General features: G+C 50.2%; 1 protein-coding gene across 2 annotated transcripts in view; it reads left to right on the forward strand.

The window, feature by feature from the left end:
• ACLY (ATP citrate lyase) overlaps nucleotides 1-13,166 on the forward strand; it is a 320,315-nt gene that overhangs the window by 207,130 nt on the left and 100,019 nt on the right. For both annotated transcript variants that reach the window (XM_086924155.1, XM_086924154.1), the window contains 2 exons: nucleotides 9,386-9,490; nucleotides 10,292-10,488. In XM_086924155.1, the coding sequence (XP_086780281.1) occupies nucleotides 9,386-9,490; nucleotides 10,292-10,488 (302 nt within the window). The remainder of the gene's footprint in view (nucleotides 1-9,385; nucleotides 9,491-10,291; nucleotides 10,489-13,166) is intronic.

Genomic DNA, 13,166 nt, shown 5'->3' on the forward strand with positions numbered 1-13,166 from the left:
GATGGAGAGGGCTGTTTTCTTTAAATTGACTTAACCCTCATCCTCCTTCTGGACATCTTCATTAATCGCCATAGGCACTGAAAGCATACAAAAATATCTAATGTCTGTATGTATACACTGAAAAAACTATTGGTTAACGTTTAGATATGGTTAGGATTGGTGATAAAAACGTAGCATATATTTTAAAAAAACAAAATCACTTAAAAACACATTTAAAGTGTGGTTATGGTTGCAATTATAACTGTAATACTGAAATTTGCTATTTTTGGTTAATTCTACAATCCATAACCCACGCGTTAGTCATGCAAACCTTAACTTGTACACTAAACATAGTGCTCATGATCTCACCCTTGATGTAACAGATGAAATTACAAATGTAAATAATCTTACAGATGCGATTACATATCAAGTTGCAGCCTCGGAGCCCACTGCCTTCCATCCCATGCATGAAGACTCTTCAGCGCATTTCTTTAAACTGAGCCAAATCCATTTGTTGAGTCTTTAATCATCGAGCAACAGGACTCTTGGCCTTCGGCCACCACATGCTTCATACTACCCTTTGCGAAATGAAAATGCACCTGAGGTAATGGAACGGACGCCCTTCAAAAGATGCCCAGGGTGCAATTCCAAGTACTCCTGTACCGCCCTCCACACCATCTGCAATCTTTGCCTCCTGCTGGTGCACGATAAGTGTGGCTGTGGCTGATGATCAGCGTTCCTCAACAAGAAGACTGCGTGAGCGGCGAGATCGACAGGGGGCCCTCACTAGAATGGCCAAAATTCTCTTCAGAAATGGTGTACATCTTCTGCAAGGCTAGTTTGCTTGGTGCAGAGTAAAAGGAGGAAGCATTGGGTAAATTATCCAATTTCTCAGCACGCCAGCCAAGTCATCCATTCATAGACTGACGTCTCAGATTCAGGTGAGGACGAAATCCAGGAGGTAAAAGGAGTCTTTCACAGACACTTCATCCACCTCGGTTTGGTCCGAGTTTGCTGGAAGGCTATGCCTCTCATGGGCACTGTCGATGCTTAAACCCTTCTCGGCCACACGTTGGAGCCGAGCACTTCCCTTCTGGGGGCCAGGCATCGAGCTCTATACTAAAGCCGCCACCACTTTCAAGGTCTGGTTGACGCAAAAGCTAAACCTCTGAGCCAAGAAAAGATTCTTCCAAAGGCCTCTGCTATCCTAGAGTATGAGACCCCTGTCTGTGCCAAACCCTCAAAGCCATCTTGTCATCTGAGAAGTTGAAATAGTCATAGGCAGCTAAGATATTGCAGTCTGCGCTGAAACCACCTTCTGATCTGAGACCCTCCGCTCTCCACTTTAAGGAACGTCCCATTCTAGAACATTACTCGTCGTCCATCTCAAACATTCCGGACAACCTTTTCCCTCTAAAACTAAAAAACACAAATCAAGGACAGAAACCACTGGTTCCCTCATCATGGAGACGAGATCCCTATAGCAATCGGAAAGAATCTGGAGACAACACCCCTCTGCAACGAATCTAAAACTTCTCCGCCAGGCGAGAAATGCCTACAACAAGCACATCCTCAATTCAAAAAAAGAATATTTCAGATCGGAATTGGGGAATTCCAAGAATAGACACCTGCAAGCTCTTTGAACTGGTCAAACTCCAATCTAATAAACTGGCTAAACCACCGAAAGACTCCCCCAAACCTCTAATATCGTCAGAGGAATTCTCCTCTTTCTTTGTTGATCAAGCCACGGCATTAGGAATTGAACTCGGTACCGCCACCTACTCTCAACCCCTTCCTGACATGCTCCCTTTTTCCGCACCACCCCCTCTGGCCTCACCTAAAAACCAAGCCTGCTGGACTGACTTCGAATACTATTACGAAGACTCCATCTCCAAAATCCTCTCTACCTTAAACACAAATAACCACTTTAATGACCCGCTACCTTCCAACTGCCTCGCTGCCGCCTCCCAATCCATTGTTCCTTGCTGCACTGCAATAATCAATGCCTCTCTCCAGCAGGGATCGATTCTGGACCCTTTGAAAGCCGGCCAAGTCCTCCCTATTTTGAAAAACCCATCTCTGGATCCAGCCTCCCCAGACATTTTCAAACCTATCTCCAATATCCCGCTAATAGCCAATGTATTTGAGAAGTGTGTACAACAGCAACTAATTCAGCAGCACATCAACAACTTCCACCTACGTGACAACTTCCAATCTGGATTCAGACCAGGGCACATCACGGAAACTACTATGCTCCACATTGTGGACGATGCCCTTCTAGCCCTAGACCAAGGCAAGACCTGCCTTCTAATCCTCCTTGATCTATCCTCTGCCTTCGATAAGGTCAACCATGAAAAACTACTTGAACGTCTCAAATTCAGGATGGTCTGGATGGCGTGGTCCTAGAATGGTTCAGGTCCTTCCTCCACAACCGCTCTCAGAGATTCCTCATCAACGGCAACCTATCAGCACCCACCCCGGTCACGGTTGAAGTCCCTCAAGGTTCAACCCTGTCCCCTCCCTCTTTAATCTTTACTTAGAGCCACTCACCGAAGTTGTTCGTGCCGCTAACATCTCCTACCATATGTATGCGGGCTATACCCAAATATACATCAATATCTCTTCGTTCGAGGAGATCCTCTCCCTGAATGATACCTTGAACAGACTGTCCAATTGCTAGCCAATAACCAACTCCAACTTAACGCAAAGAAAACTTAATCTCTCCTTCAAAAGCCAATCCATAGATCAGATGTAGATCAAGGCCATCACAGCCCTGAACTGCCCGCTGACCATTGTGGACTCTGCCAAATCCCTGGGCATAATCCTTAACTGTAACCTGAACATGCAAGACCACATTTAACTCGATGGCTAAAGCAGCCAGATTCCACCTGAGCTACCTTTGGAAGCTGAAACCCTTCATCGATGCTTCATCGATGCTCCAGACTTAAAAATGGCAGTTCAAGCACTAGTCATCTCTAGACTGGAATATGGTTGTTCCACCCTTACAGGATTACCCGAGATCTCCTTAGCACCTCTAAAAGCCTGTCTTAACGCGGCCGCCAAACTACTCACAGGCACCCGCAAATTCGACCACATCTCCCCACACATGAAAGTGCTAAACTGGCTCCTTTTAGAGGCCAGAACTCAGTTGAAACTGGCATGCATTACACACAAGGCTCTATACACAAACTCCACTGCTTATCTGGCACAGAAACTAGTGGTATCTGGAGGAATCAGGAACTCCTGGTCCGCTAGAAACCTCTTACTCCAACCTGTCTTCTTTCAGAAAAAAAGAACCTACAATAGGGCCTTCACCGGAGCAGCACCAATAATTTGGAACTCTTTCCCACCCGCTATCAGATGAATCCCTTCTCTAGCACGTTTCAAAAAGGAGGCCAAAACCTTCCTCATGGGTAAATTCCTCGTCTAAGGCCTGCTCTCAACCACCACATTGTGCCAGATGGATCTAAGATTATCGCTTCTTCCCCAGTTCACCAATTCTCCCGAGAATTGCCGGGAATATGTGGGACCTTTGTTTTTACTGACTCTTTTTGTGATTGTAACCTTACACCTGTATCCCCCTCTTTCCCTATGTTCTCAGCACCCAGGCCCCTCGCCATCCCTTCTGTTGATTATGTATATTTCTGCAATTTAAACTTTTGTTTGTTCACCACTGTATACCGTGTAAAGCGCTCTGATACCATCAGGGGTCAAGTTTGCGCTCTATAAAACACAAAAATAAATAATTTGAGAGGCTATAGCAGGAGCTGAAAGAAAAGCAGAGGAGGGTCTTCAATCACTCACGCAGGAAAGACCCTACCATAGAAATGTAGGCTTTCCATTCGAGGAAGCCCTGCCAACGGACACTCCTGTGCTCTTCTTGCCCACCAGGAGGCCTGAAGAAGGAGTTTATACTTCCTCAGCCTCTTCCTCCACCATCTCCACTTTCACAACCACTACCTCACTCACCTTCTTTGTCCTCACCTCCGGGGTCGCTGGAGCCATACTGCGCTATGGGCAGTTGTAGCCCTTATTCACTGGATGAGTACTTCTACCGTGGTACCTCAGGAGATCCTTGGGGGGGGGGGGGGGTGGTTGTTACTTAGACCCTGAGACAGACCATGTTCTAGAAGACATCCCAGTCAGGCTTTCCCGCCAGATGACACCACGGTGTACCACAGGCCAAGGCATGGCTATCTACTATAAGGTAGAGATGTACGCCACCTCCAAGGAAAAATAAAATTTGGTGGAGACGCTCTCAAAGACAGAGCACTCTGTCCAGTACCCCCCGATGTTCAAGGGCCTGATTAAATCTGCTGGGGAAATCTTGTGTGGTGAACCACATATTGAAAAGAAATATATATCGGTGCCCTCTGACACGCTCAATATCACCAGATTCCTAAGTGGTTACCACTGCTAAAAAAGAGAACAGTGAGAGAGCAGCAGCCCTGGCCACTTGGGCCACTTTTCCTCCTGACAAGGAGATCTGATAAAGACATCTAGCCGCAGATTCCTTAACTTAGAATATCCCCAGGCGTCAGACAGGATCCGGATTTTTTTTTTTTGCAGCAGCAGCACCTCTGCACGTAGAGGGACTGCGCCACACGACCCCACCCTGACGTCGTCCACATACGTGACATCAGCGAGATCATATAAGTCCCTCCCGGCTCACTGACATCAGTTTCCTTTTACGCGTGCAACGCGGATCCGGAGTAAGCAGTACCTCTGGCCTGTTTTCAGGCCTCTTTTTGACGCTTTGCGTCGAACAGTGTGCAATGCCTTTTTGCTTTAAAACTTGTACCTCCTGTTCGCTGCAAATGTCCGCGGTGGATCCACACCTTATCTGTATGTGGTGTCCGGGTGAACACCACGACTCGACGGGTTGCGACGTCTGCCAATACCTCAAGCCGAAGTCCCGGCTGGAGAGCCGGATGAAAATCCTTTCCACTCGTCTGTTTCGGTAGGAGTCGTCTCGACCACCGGCCTCCTCTTCGCCGGCAGCTCCCTCTGGCAGTAGTTTGCCGGTTGCAGCGTTGGTCGCCTCTCTGGTGCACCGGAACGTCGTACGCCCCTTATGGGTAAGCCGCGGCGCATGTCGCTGAGGTCCTCGACCTCACTTTCTTTTGTTATTGGGGGCACTAGTTCCCGTAGCCCTCCGGACATGCACCCCCGGGAGTCACCACTCCCCTATCCGCCTTATCCGGGGGCGACTCAGACCGAGATGGAGGCTTATGCCGCGGCCCTGCAGGCCTTCCTTGGGCCCTCTCCTTGGGGCGTCCTCGGGGCCTCTGCCACTAATTAGGTCCTCGATGGACTTGCTGGTGGGTTCGCCCTTGGCACCAAATGAGCCCTTGCCCGCCCTGGGACGACGGAGATATAGCGTAATCAGGGTGCGGCCCGGCTGTGTCCCCCTCTATGACCCATAGCACCCCTCCCGCGCCGCATACTCCCCTGTGGCATCTGGAGTAGTTGCTGGTGCTCAGAGCCTTGCTTCGAGCACACCTTTGCCTTCCGGGCAGGCGGCCGCCTGTCCGGCGCCGTGAACTCGCCTTCCTGGCTCTGACTCCGCTTTTTACTACAGAGTTGGAGCTTCTTGAGGCTGAGTCGGCGCTCTTGCGGTGCGTAGGCTTGCCTCCCCGGCTCCGGTGCCGTCCCCTTCTTCGGAATCAGAGCTTGTCGTGGTGGACGTGGAATCGGCGCCGGCTGAGTCGGCGCCGGCCGAGGCAGGGTCGGCGCCGACCGAAGTAGCTTTGGCGCCGACTTGATGCCGGATTGTTGACTCTTCTCCTGAAGCTTCTGGAGAGAGATTGCCATCACCTTCACGTCCAGCAACGCCGATCTGTACTTGCCTGTCCCTCCCCTTAGAATTTGTTGACCCAGCAGGATCTCTGCCTCCTCAGGAGCTCCTTCATTTGGGCATTGGTCGCACCCTCCGTTTCTTGGTCAACCTCCTTGGGGTGGAAGACTTAGCTTACAGCCCTCACCTACAGATGAGGTGCTGTCCCCTCCTCAGAGGGCTACTGAGGCATGTGTGGCTTTTCTTTGAGTAGTCTTCCTGGCCGCTCGTGTTCTAAACATGCAACCCCCTGTCCCCTTGGCTGTGGGCCCTCTGCTAGATGTCCTCCACCACGGGTCGGGGAATGTGGAGCCGCTACTGCCCTTTGAAGCTTCTCTTCATGATGCCCTTTTGGTCACCTGGGCTCGGCCGGCTTCCAGTGATCCGGTGGCTCGTTCTGTCTTGCACCGCCACCTTCCTGCTCCATATGATCCAGTTTGCTTATTTGTTCACCCAGAAGTGCAGGTTTTTTAAATGCAAACTGCCATCCCTTACTTGCCTCAGTTGATGCTTCCTCCCGGGAGTCCAGAGTCTCTGCTTTCCGCCACCTCTGAAGGCGCTCGTGTTGACCTCCTTCATTTTCCCGGGAGGGCTGTGACCTTGCTGAATTTACAATCTGCTCGGCCTTGGATACTGCTGATTCCTTAGACCGAGCTATGGCTGGTTCAGTTACCTTACGGCGTCATGCTTGGTTGCGGGATAGCGTCTTCCCTGGGAATATTTGGGAGCGCCTTGTTGATCTGTCCTTTGATGGGGTCCTATTGTTAGATGCCCACGCCGAATCGGCTGTTCATCGCCTCCTTGCGGGCTTTCGGCCTCCCCCATAAGTCTTCTTTTCACATGTTCTGGGTGGTTACCCTCTTATTTAGCATCATTCAGATGCATTATATGTTTTATGCTGGCAGTAAACCTACTGTGGCGGTGTTCCACAGGTCGTTTGTGTTTGGGCCTCTGATTGTGGTTGCCCTAAAAGGTGTTCCCTGTTGTTTAGGAGTGTGACATACTCCAAGTGGGGTACTTGTATGCTATTGTATAGCTCTGCTATCTGTCACGTGGTCCTGGAGATCTTTTTAGGCTCTATATGTCCACTTTCGCTTTATCTTCCCGACTTTTGGTGCTATCTCCTTTACACCATGGGTCGCATTGCATATGTGCCTCATTCTTTTCACGGGAATTATCAGGCTTAAAATGCGGCTCCCTCCTGCCACTGAGTGAGATATATATATCTGCGGGATGCCTGTGAATACCCTTTTTTCTACATCTCCAACTTTCTTGTCTACTGCGAGATCTGGTCCTATGTCTGTGTTTCAAAGAGACTCTCAGTGCTGTACTCGGGCTTGCCATTGTTCTATGCAACAGTGTCTCTGTTCAGTGTGATTAAGTGCACTTTGTTGCTTTTTCCTGCATCTTCAACTATAAGGGTTCTTTTTGCGCCCCACTCCCTGAGGTGGTACTACAGCTTCACGCTGCTCCTTTCTTGGTGTCCAAATGCTGGACGATATCTCTCTCTGTAGGGTAGTTAATTTTCCCACACAGTCAAAGGATGTGGTTTAGAACTTTAAGGTTATTTTCAACGTTTATACGTGTTCTTCTTCACAGCTCCTATTGGCGCTTTAGTGCCTCTGCAGCCACTCCCTTCCCTTCGGTGGTGTCCTTTTAATTTTGATATAACCCTAATCTATCTCTACTGTGCCTGTGGGACAGCTCCTCTGATGCCGGTCGTCCCAGGATTGGTGTCCTGCATCTCTGTATTCGTGAGTTAGTTCTCACCTTGGCATTCAAACTGTTTACTTGGGCCGTTCTGTGTTCATTTTAGCTATGCCACCCTATTGTCTCGGTGGCTGTCTGCTTTATGCATGTTTCAGTTGTGGCCGAACCAGTGTGTTTCAAGTTGCTTCTGTTCGCCCTGTCATCCCCTTGGGTTGTTCGGTGTGCACTTGGTGTGTTTCTTGTTCCCGCCTGTTATTCTAACATGTGGCTCAGTTCCTGCCTCTTGCCCTTCGGTTCTTGGATGTGGCCTCTCCGGCCTCCCTTCCATGGGCTAGCCTGGTAGGTTCTGGTTACATCTCCATGTTTTCCTCAACTTTTGGTTGGCGTCCATATAGTGCACCATTAACCTGAGAGTGGTCCTTCTTCCTCCTTCATTCTGGGCGCTCTCTCTCTCTCTTTTGTCCTAGGATATGGCTGGTGCTGTTATACATCCCATACTTATACGGGTATGGTGTTGCACCATTCTGGCATTCTTGAGATGCCTTATTCCCTGTTATCTCTTGCTCTTCACAAGCTGCTTGAGTTGCTGTCTGGATGTTTCGCCACAGCTTTTCCCATAGTCTGTCACTCTGTTGCCGGCTCAGTGCTACGGGCTCTTTCTGTTCTGTCGCAGAACAACAGAAATGGTATGGTATCTATTCTAAGTTATGGAATCTGCGGCTAGATGTCTCTATCAGATGTACGGTAACAATGTATCTGGTAGAGACGTTGTCTAGCCGCAGATTCCGTAATGCCCTCCCATCCTCTCCGTTCTGCAAGGACCTTGCCAAATGTGTTCTCCGTTTGCCTCTTTTCAGTTGCCATTGGTCTTCTTCCACAGGTGCTCACATTTGTGTGCCCCTTTGAGAATTGCTATATGCGGCAGACTCCCTCCAAGGGACTTCTATCCTGTAAGATGGTATCTTTTGATTCACCTTCATCGGGAGGTTTTTTCTTTTGATTCAGGGCTCTTGTCTCCTTTTATAGTAGTCGTCTTTGGGGATCTGTAGAACTGTTTCAGACCTCCATTACTATAGGGGAAGTGCCAGTCTTTCATACTCCCCTGTAGTGGATTGTTCTTTTTGTGCTCCGTCCTTGATGGACCGCACAGTTTTACATGGTAATAGCAGATTATTTTTGTCTGCTGAGATACTCTGTCCTTGTTGCTCGTACTTGGGGAAGGGTCTACATTTTGCTTTGCAGGGTTCTTTCTCACAGCTTTGCTCTACTCGTGTTTTTCACTTGTATGTAGACAGTCTCTGATACTGTCTTTTACGATGGTGTTTTGCACCATTCTTGTTCTTTATTTCACAGATTTTTCATCCTTCGCCCACTGTTCCCATACTTTCACTGTTTTTGTTGATGGCTCCGCGGTGTGCTGCGGAAAAGTTTCTCAGAAGAAAACTGGTGTCAGCGCGCCTGGAGGGACTTATATGACCTCGCTGACATCACGTATGTGGACGACGTCCGGACGGGGTCGTGTGGCCCCGTCCCCCGGCGCGCAGAGGTGCTGCTGCAAAAGAAATTTCGGATCCAGTCTGATGCCCGGGGATATTCTAAGTTAAGGAATCTGCGGCTAGACCACGTCGCTACCAGATACATTGTTACCAAAGGTAAGTAACTCATACGTCAGTTCCAGGTGGCACCGCCTACAGGACAACGTACTGCATTGGTAAACACTTATAGGGTCTCCAAGGTGAGACATATTGGCTATGCCAATTCTTGTTATACAGTTTTGATTCCAAGATAGCGAACCTTGAATTTGAGCTTGCTGTAATAGGTTACACATAACTGACCACTTTTTTTTTTTATGACATGCAGATCCATACCATCGCCATCATCGCTGAAGGCATCCCAGAGGCTATTACCAGGCGACTGATTAAGACTGCCGATGAGCGAGGTGTTACAATCATTGGACCTGCAACGGTAGGAAGTGTATTTTAGTCATTCATTGTGTCAATACTATAGGACACAACCACTATACTGTGTAGACTACCCGTATTCCCACCGTCAGGAACAGGCATTGCTAATTATTTCTATTTTCCTGGGAATACCTTCGCAGATTATAATTAGAAAATGCCTCCTAGCATCCCTCAACCCACCAAATCTTCCATGTGCACTAACTTCACCCCCCCCCCCCCACACCCTCCTGCTGAATTTATCACTCCTCTTCGAAATGCCTACTTTGTCTTCACTTGCTGAGTAGATTTCTCTCCCCTGTTAAGTGGAGACTGGCCACTTCTAGGCCGAACCCCTCCCCTGAATGGAGACCATGCTCTTACTAAATGTAGAGTCAGCCCTTTCTGAATTGTGATGCTGCTTTCCCTAATTTTCTCCCATGCAAAGGCTCCATTTTGAGAGAAAGTGGATGCCCCACCTTCCAAATGGAGATTTAGCCCTCCTTTTCTGCAGTGAAGTAGAGCCTGCCCTTCCCCAAGATAGGGTCCTTCCTTGCCAAAATGAGATGAGGCCCTCTTGGTCTGAATGGAAATGCGCCCTCATGTTAACCTGTCATTCAACGCAGATGAAATGTTTCACCCCTGTTTAATTCTTCTACCATGGTGTGCTCTGGTTATTCTCTGTTCTTTACTCTTAATAAAGATCACACAACACCTACAAGCAATGAAGTAATTTAACTGAAAAAGAGCTCCTGGAGGTCTAGACCTACTGGCTCCCACCTTCTCACAGACAATATTGTTTCATATTTTAATACGTGTTTTTCTGTAGGTCGGCGGCATCAAACCCGGCTGCTTCAAAATAGGCAACACAGGTGGCATGCTGGACAACATTCTGGCATCCAAGCTCTACCGCCCTGGCAGCGTGGCGTATGTCTCTCGCTCCGGTGGAATGTCTAATGAGCTCAATAATATCATCTCTAGGACCACGGATGGTGTCTTTGAGGGAGTTGCCATTGGTGGAGACAGGTGAGTGCTTATTTGCTTTATGTGGGGAAATCAAATCTATCAATGTTCAGAGGTGTATGCACCGACATAATGCAACTACTCTGATAGAGACATCTAGCTGCAGATTCCTTAATTTCGAATATCCCCAGGCGTCAGACTGGATCTGGAAAATCTTTTTCCCCATCAATACATCTGCACGCCGGGAGGTGGCGCCGCTTGGCTCCGGCCTGACATCGTCCACGGAAGTGACGTAAATGCAGCCATATAAGCCCCTCCCAGTTTTCTTCTTTTCCGCGTCCTAACGCGGATCCAGGAAAGTAATAACTTTGGCCTGTTTTTGTTACATACAGGCCTTTTCGACACCTTGTCGCGTCCAGGAACAGTGTGTTTGATGCCCCTTGAGGGGTTCAAATCGTGCCGGTCCTGCTTGCGACAGATGTCAGCGACGGACCCTCACGCCATCTGTATGTGGTGCTTGGGAGAGCACCATGACTCCGTGGAGTGCGCTGCTCGCCGCCAGCTGCGGCCGAAACCCCTGCGGGAATGCAGCATGAAGCTGCTGTCTGCCCGGATGTCCTGAACGGACCCCTTGCGACGCAGGTCTCCTTCTCCGACGGAGTCGTCCACGTGGCGCCAGTGTTCACGGGAGGACGTTCTTGTTCAGGGCAGGTCCCGGGACCGTCTCCATCATTCGCCTACCTCACATAATCATTTGCCCACCCATCCCACCCCTCCCTGGAGCTCCTCTGGGCCCCACAGGGGGTTAGGGACTCCGGTTGGGACACCCTGGCAGGTTTAACCTCGGCTCCAACCGAGTGCCCTGACTCTGACACCAGAGTCGCCGCAACATCGGGACTTGGCCCGGAGGGGCATCCCACAACATTTAGCCCTTCCACAGAGCTATCGCACAGCCTTCCATGGCTCCCTGCGGCATCGCTGGAGGTGGCTGCGATGCGGTGCACGACACCGCTTCGGCGTACTCTCTCCCGCAGGTTTCCACCTCTGGGAATGTTGAGTAGGCGCCGGTCTGACTCCGAGCGATCAAGGCCTTTTCAGAGGTTGCCGACGCCGGCTCAACTCGGACGGTCTGGACCTTTTTGAAGGTCGCCGACGTCGGCTGGACTCGAGGAGTTCAGGCCTTTTCAGAGGTCGCCGACACCGGCTCAACTCGGATGGTCGGGACCTTTTTAAAGGTCGCCGACGTCGGCTGGACTCGAGGAGTTCAGGCCTTTTCAGAGGTCGCCGACACCGGCTCCAGTCGAGGGGTCGAGATCTTTTTGGAGGTTGCCGGCTAGACTCGGGTGGTCGAGGCCTCTTCGGAGGTCGCCGACGCTTGCTCCACTCCCCCAGTCGGGGCCTTTTCAGAGGTCTCCGACGCCTGCTCGACGTCTCCTTGACGCCGGTACCATCTTCAGCTTTATTGGTGGAAGATGTGGTCCCGGTGGGTTCACCACCCCCTGAGTCCTTTCACTGCTCTTCAGCACAGGCGCCAGTGGAGCCAACTCATCCTGCTGCTGAGCTCTGTTAAGTGGCCGGTTTAGCTTGCATTTCTATCACCCACTGATGATATGCTCTCACCGCCTCACGGGGACTAGTGGGACGTTCGTCAGGGCTGTCTCTAGTCCTTCGGAGCCTTTGCTGGATATTCTCCACCAGGGCGCGGGGAACATGAAACCATTGTTACCTTTTGTGGAGTCATTGTTTGACATCCTTCTCAGGACGTGGGCACGACCCTCCTCGGGGGACCCCGTGGATCGTGCTGTGGCACGTCACTATCAGCCAGCTGCCACCTGTTTGACCCTCCATCCTGGGGCTGGAGGACTTGTGCTTCAGGCAGCTCTCTCTGTGACTCCTGTTCCGTTGCATCCTCCCACTCGGGAGTCTCATTGGTTGGAGTCATAAGGCTGTGATGTGTTTGCATCTGCCAGCTCAGGACTCTGGTCCCTCAACACGTTTTGTGTATTTGCTAGGGCTCAATTTGCCCTTTGGGACGCTGTTGAACGGCTCCACTCCTTGCCGGAGAACTCTCATGCCAATGTGGTCTGCCTAATCCGTGATGGCAATGATATGGTGCACTTTCAATTCGGTCTACCCTGGACATCACGGACTCTGTGGGTCGTACTATGGCCAGGTCGGTTGCCATACGCCGCCATGCGTGGTTGCGTGCTGGCGTTTTCCCAGAGCATGTTCAGGAGCAGCTTAGAGATGTACCATTTGATGGGGTCACTCTTTTTGATGCCCATGCTGATTCGGCGGTCAGGTTCCTCCTGTTGTGTATCTTCCTCTGTTTTAATCTTCGTGGATGATTTTTGGTTTTGTGATGGTGCTGTCCCTTTCTTTCTATTGTGCCTTACCCTATGTGGGGTATTTGTTGGCAATCATATTGCTACTCTTCCTTGCCCAGGATCTTTTGACACTAGCGGACTCTTCCTACTGTTGTAGGATGTCTCCTCTGGTGAGATCCATAGGATTATTTTCTCTCCAAGGATTACCATTGGTTGTCTACGATTGGTCCGTAGTACATCCCCGCCTCCGTAGGGGTTTTGTCACCCTGGCGTGTTCCTACAACCTTGCTGTGCACGTCTTGCCTTTCTATCGGTGGACATGCACCCCTGGGGTCTACTCTGGCACGGTCTCCGGTTCCTTGCTTCTTGCGGGACATGGGGTCCTGTTTGTCTCTTCCTGTCCTGTGAATATTC

The sequence above is a fragment of the Lissotriton vulgaris genome, chromosome 5, assembly GCF_964263255.1.
Source record: "Lissotriton vulgaris chromosome 5, aLisVul1.2, whole genome shotgun sequence".
NCBI classification, from domain to species: domain Eukaryota; kingdom Metazoa; phylum Chordata; class Amphibia; order Caudata; family Salamandridae; genus Lissotriton; species Lissotriton vulgaris.